This window comes from Cygnus atratus, chromosome 3 (genome assembly GCF_013377495.2).
Source record: "Cygnus atratus isolate AKBS03 ecotype Queensland, Australia chromosome 3, CAtr_DNAZoo_HiC_assembly, whole genome shotgun sequence".
Taxonomy (NCBI): domain Eukaryota; kingdom Metazoa; phylum Chordata; class Aves; order Anseriformes; family Anatidae; genus Cygnus; species Cygnus atratus.
In genome coordinates, this window is record NC_066364.1 from 15,327,371 (window position 1) to 15,333,370 (window position 6,000).

Here is a 6,000-nt window from a genome sequence, read left to right on the forward strand (position 1 = left end):
TGTTGCAGATTACTTGATCTGGCATTTAAAGACTGGGATTGGTCATTTGATGATGTTGATGATATTGATGGTGATGATGATGATGACGATGTTTTTGATTTCTGAAGAAGTATAAGGGGTAAATCTAAATAGTGAGGAATGGATTTGTTTGCCTTTGAATACAGCATGCTATATTGGATTTTGTTTCTTAAAGTAGAGAAAACACAAGATCTCATTTTAATATTTTTTACTGCAAAAATGAGATTCTGTTCACAGTGTCAAATTTTTAGAGGCGTTGTTTTCATTAAAATGATGGATTTGCCTTTTCACTGTTCTTATTTTTCTAATTTTGGATCTTTGTTCAAAATTCATGTCTGCCTGCCCCCAAAACAAAATACCTGTTGTTGTCAGAGTAGTTGTTCATCCGTAGTGCTAATACTAGCAGTATTAGTAATCTTAGCAGTGCTGCAAATAATTTGCTCTGCAAATAATTTATTTAGGCTAAAAGGGAGGTTTTAAAAGTTGGATATTTACCTGAAATAGAATCGGTGTTTACAAATGCTTTTTTTTCTTAAACTTTTAACGTGAACTCACTTGTCCATGGCTAGCAGACATGAAATCCCAGGAGTTCTGCATTTTGCTTTTTCTACCTGTGTTGTGAAGTGAATTTGACTTGGCTTCTCTTTGCAGTGCTGTGCTTTTTGGGTACCTAACAATGCATTTGAAAATTATGTAAACAAGCAGGCTTTGCAGCTTCTGTGACACGGTTTCCTTGACTGCTTTAGAAAAGATACAGCTGTTTTGTTGATCTAATTTGCCCCATGGCTTACTCAAATATGCAACGTGAATGTACTGGAAAGAGTGAATGAAATTATTTTGTAGTTCTCAATGTTTTAGTCATTTTACATGTTGATGAAATATTGCGTTTACACTGCAGAAAAACCTAAATATTAAACTGACCTCTTAAGAATTTTTCTAAATACTCCGTAGCTGTGTCTCAGCTTTATAAAAGAATGGGCAATGACAGCACCACAAGGGCTATGCCTCAGCTATGTACTCAGTTGAGATACCAGCTCATTACGTTAATTAAATATAATGCATTTTTATGTATAAAAAGCCTTTAAATTACTAATCTTTTATTACTGACTATTGTACTTTACCCTCATATATTACAAGCGGGTTTAATTGATATGGGATCATAATGCGTAAGGATGCACTATACTTAAGTAACTTGATGCTGTTGAATGCAGAGGAATGACTTCTCCCAAGTATGCTGATGAGCCCATCTTAAATGAAGATTTTGAGGAAGTGTGTTCTTGTCAGATTTTCATTCACTGCCTTTACTGACCAAACTTCCTGCTTCTTTTTCAGCTAACTGCTTTCCGTGAATGCAGACACAATTCAAGGTGATAATTTTCTTCCCGTTACAGCAAGACTGAAACATATCCCAAAATATATTAAAAATATATATTTTCCTGAGAGATTGTGCTATATATATCAGAGGTTTACATTTTTGCTGCAATATAAATTACTAATCTCTGAGGGTTTTCCTGTATTCCCCTGAGTGACTGATCAAATGAGGAATGGCTGGTAAATAGTAAAAGGATATGTTAGGTAACCTTTTAAACTCTGTTCCACAAAAGCTTTCTCGGCAAGACACACACACTACATTTCATAAAAGCATTGAGAGGAATGAATATTTAAACTGAAGAAACTGACTTTTCAGCTTTCGTAAAGATGCCACCAGCACGTCTGCAAGAAGAACAGGAGGAAGATCAATCACAGTGATATAGACTGCATCTGTAAGAAGTGACCATTATACTGTGTATATATATTGTACTGTAATACTGCAAGAGGGTTTTAAAAATCTTTCCACTTTATTTTTTTATGCTTATTAATCAGATACCGTTACTTATTGCAGTTGCAACTATGCACTTGTATAAAGCCATAATGTTGAAGTTTATATCATTCATACACGTTTATCAGAAGCTGCGTGTCAATGTTAAGCAGCTAGTTTAACTTTGAAGTATATACTAGTTTCAGCTTGTCATCATGGGCAGTCCTGTTTTTGCCTAATTGCCTTAATTTAATTTTTTTCAAGTTTTTTGCCCATTCTCTGTATTTAAGGAAAAGAAGGTTTACCAGCTCTTAGGATGCAATTTTGCTTCGTGGCAGAAAAAATAGTGCACTATTTTTACACCTAGTAAGTATATCAATGTCAATCTATTTTGAATGTATATCGACTGGTTTTGAGGGTGGAGAAGTGTTGGTTACAAAAACAATGTCTGATAACATTGGAATTCCTAGACCATTTGCTTATACATGTAACTGCTCATCCAGCCCTTTTTACAAACCTCAATATTAGTTATCAACTTATATTAACCCTCATTAAGTGCTATGAAAACTTCATTTTGCCTTGTTTTTGCATACTCTCCTAGATGTGTTTTTATTTCTGGAAAAAAAAGAGAATATGTGATTATTTTTTACATTTCACAACACAGTATCCAAGGACTGTCACAAACTTTAAAGAAAAAATAAAACATACTGTAGATGTATTTTAAAATTTTAAATCTGGTTCTCCAGCACATAGCTGTAGGCATAGATAAATATTCCAGTAGTGTGTTTTGAGAACTGATAGCTGGGAATAAAGGGCCTCAGAGGCACTTAATCTGACTTTTTTTTTTTTACTTGGAGTTGTACAAAAAATATAATTTATGTGGGCTCATTCATGATGTGTTCATAATTATCCCAGAAAATGCATGTTTTATACAACTACAGTATGCTATGTTAAACATATTGACAGTAAAAAATGTAGTCTCCTATTTGGTCTCTTTATATATATAAATATATATATATATTTAAAATATATATATATATAAACTATTGTGTGGGAGTGCAGTAATTTAAAATATGATCTAACACTTCAATGAAGGAGGACATTTCACTTTAAAGTTTTGTTTGTTTGTTTTTGTTTTTTTTTAAAGAGTGTTGAAATGTTTGGAAGGATAGGACCATGATTTATTTAACACTATCATGAAAGGTGGACTTGGAAACACTGAAATACTGAAAATGAATAAATCTATTTGCATTTTGTAACCTCTACTACAGTTCATCTTAACGGAGCCAGAATGTATTCAGTCTTCTATTTATGCACTCGCAAAGTAAAACGTTGTTTGTGGGTTCTTAAATCCAAACCTAAAACTTGCATATCATTTCTGTTAGGTATTATAACCCAATGCACAGCTACGGTGTTTTTTCCCTGCTTGTTTTGATTTACAGAAGTACGGTATATTTTTAGGTAATGCAGATTTGCATAGAGTACAACATTAAAAATGTATACAGTAAAACTGTTTCCATTCACTGAATGCATAAATATTTTATATATATATAAAAAAAATGTTACATTGTGGGAAGTTCTATCCTTTTCTGAATTGGAGAGTATTATATATATATTTTTAAATAAACTATTTGAGTAAGGTAAAGTAGTTCCTGAACTCGACGAGCTGGTAATTAATTAAAATATTTAAATACATAGGCAACTACTGCGGCAGATATGTGAAAGGCAAAGGCTGCTCAAAAGAAAGCCAAGCAAAGGCTGTGTGTGGAGGAAGGGCAGACTCAGCGGAGCTGGTTTGGCAGGCCGTCAGGTACTGGGGCACCTTCTCTGCATGGCTTGCCCTCGTTCACTGTGAATCCCTGGGGCCCTGTTAAGCCTGACATTTTTGGAAATGTGCTGTATTATAGTATTTACTAGCCACAGTTTATACATTCTATACTTAGATAAATTAGTTATTAGCTACACATACAGCAGGCTCTATTGAGAAGCTATCACAGAATGATACGGGCTCGTAGCGAACACTGGAGATCCTCTGGCCTCACCTCTCCCTCAAAGCAAGGCCAACTTGGAACAAGTTCCCCAAGAGCTGGTCTATTTGAGTTTTGAGTGCCTCTAGGGATGGAAGTACCATAGCATTTCTCAGTTCTCAACTTCATGCAATTCTGTATCAAAACAAAGGAATGGTGCGGGCCACGCTGAGCTGTAACATGGAGACAATTTGGCCGATGGTATGATGTGAGCAAACCTTGTTTTGTACCCAGGACAGAAAAGGGAAAGCAGCTCCTCTGTCCTTCTCGCTTGTCCTTCTGTTTGAGATGGGGCTTCCATCTGCTGAGCCGCGGACTGCAAAGAACTCTTCAACATTAGTTCCTGGGGATTGTGTTGTTTCCTTTTTGTCAGTAGTAATCATTTAAAATTCTTGAGAGATGGAACATATTACTGGACTAAGGAATAGTTGTTTTAAAGTCACTGAAGTTTAAACACTTTCTTTTGTAACAGGGCTGTTGCAACAGGACATTTTTATGGCCTGGCTGAATCTATCTATAGAAATTCTCTTATTCCAAGTCCTATTGTTTCACAAGAGTGCACAGATGGCATAGCCAAGCTGCAAATTAACCTTCTGGAAATATCAGGGGTCAGACTGGGAGCCAGAAACTCAAGACATTCATGGGAAAGTTGCTGTTTGGTTCCCATCCAATAGCTCACCAGCACAGAAACTGGACAGGAAGACCCCATCAGAGCAGTGTGTGGCAGCTGTCACAAGAGCCTTCCTGAAAGGAGATTTCCTCTTCTGTCCTAGTTGTGTACTGCACTTCCCTAGTTCCAGGGACTCCTGCCAAAGCTCAGCCCATCACAGCGATGCCGGGTAGAACACCAAGCGTGTGTAGGACAGAAAACTTTGTCATTCTTGCGCTTCTTAGCATGATTGATGCTGTAACCAAAACATGACGTGGAACATAGTTCCACCAAGGATTAGGAAACATGCAAGAAACTCAAGTATCTTGGCAGTTGGCAACAGTGGCCAAATTTAAAACATCACTGCAGTTTCTCTGCAAGTGTCTGAATCTCTTACTAGCTCTCTTGGGGATGCTGAACCTTGGACAGACATTCAGTGGCTCTCTTGAGTCACCACGGCCAGCAAAGCTTCTGCTAGAAATAATGTGCTTTGTCTCAGGCAGTTTCAGATGGTTGTTAGGAATTCGAGCATATGTATATATGATCTTGCAATGGCACTATAAACTAATCTAGGGATTATCAATGTCCCATTAGATCATAGGGTTTTGCCTGTTGCTTTGAAGTATCCCTCATGAGAGTGGGAAGTTTTCATTTGGATCTCTGTAAAAGATGTTGGCAGAGCAGTTCTGAAACTAATTCATACTTTTTGTTAAGTTACCTATAAAGTAGACAATGGTGTACTCAGACACACTCGTCTAAAAAATGGGACAAGTCTGCTGAGATGTATGGGAACACTGTCTAAACACATCCAGTCTCCTTCACTCCAGAAATTACTGCAATGAATGTAAAACCATAGCTCCAAAATACTGATGAGAGGAACTAATTTATTAGCACAGGGCTGCTAATTACCAGGTCTTGTTACGAAGATTGGGGTTTTGAATCTTTGCCCCTTGGAAGGCAGGAAGTATTGCTTTAGAAGGGTAAGAATGTCAAGTTACTGTCTAATACTTGCTATTGCAAGTGTGCAGCTAGATTTGGTCAATACTGCTCTTGTTCCATTAATCTTACAGAAGCCACAAGATTAAAGTGATCTTTCAAAATGAAAGTTAAAGAACTGCTGTACGAGGGAGCAAAATTACGAAGCCTTAACTGTATGTATTCCTGCATAACTAAAGAACTCTGGAAAGACGCATCTTCCCCCTGAAACGAAAAGGCAGAGAGCAGCAATTTTATGTCCCTGTGGCCCTTTTTTGGTTGCTTGGAGGAGCTACGTAGCAATGCCTCAACAGCCAAGGCAACTGAGTGTGACACTTCAGTCATATCACCCCCATTTTGAGGTCTAGGCCTTGAACATTTGTTCAGAAACGTGAGCCTACTTGTATGTGTAGTTTTACATCGTCATGTCCCAGTGTGTCTCTTAGGTAATCCAGTTGGCTTGTCATTTGTCATCACCCTTTCTAGCTCTCCAGGAATTCTTTCCCCCAGGATGCTGTTGCACCGCTTGGTAA

General features: G+C 37.2%; 1 protein-coding gene across 4 annotated transcripts in view; it reads left to right on the forward strand.

Moving 5' to 3' along the window:
* Window positions 1-3,075, forward strand: part of ROCK2 (Rho associated coiled-coil containing protein kinase 2) — a 555,405-nt gene extending 552,330 nt beyond the window's left edge. For 3 of the 4 annotated variants that reach the window (XM_050709456.1, XM_035562551.2, XM_050709455.1), the window contains one exon: window positions 1,351-3,075. In XM_050709456.1, coding sequence (XP_050565413.1) covers window positions 1,351-1,354 — 4 coding nt within the window. In that variant the 3' untranslated portion in view covers window positions 1,355-3,075. Of the gene's footprint in view, window positions 1-8; window positions 869-1,350 lie in introns of those variants that run through there. The other variant, XM_035562553.1, reaches the window with a different exon arrangement.
* The last annotated feature ends 2,925 nt before the right edge of the window (window positions 3,076-6,000 follow it).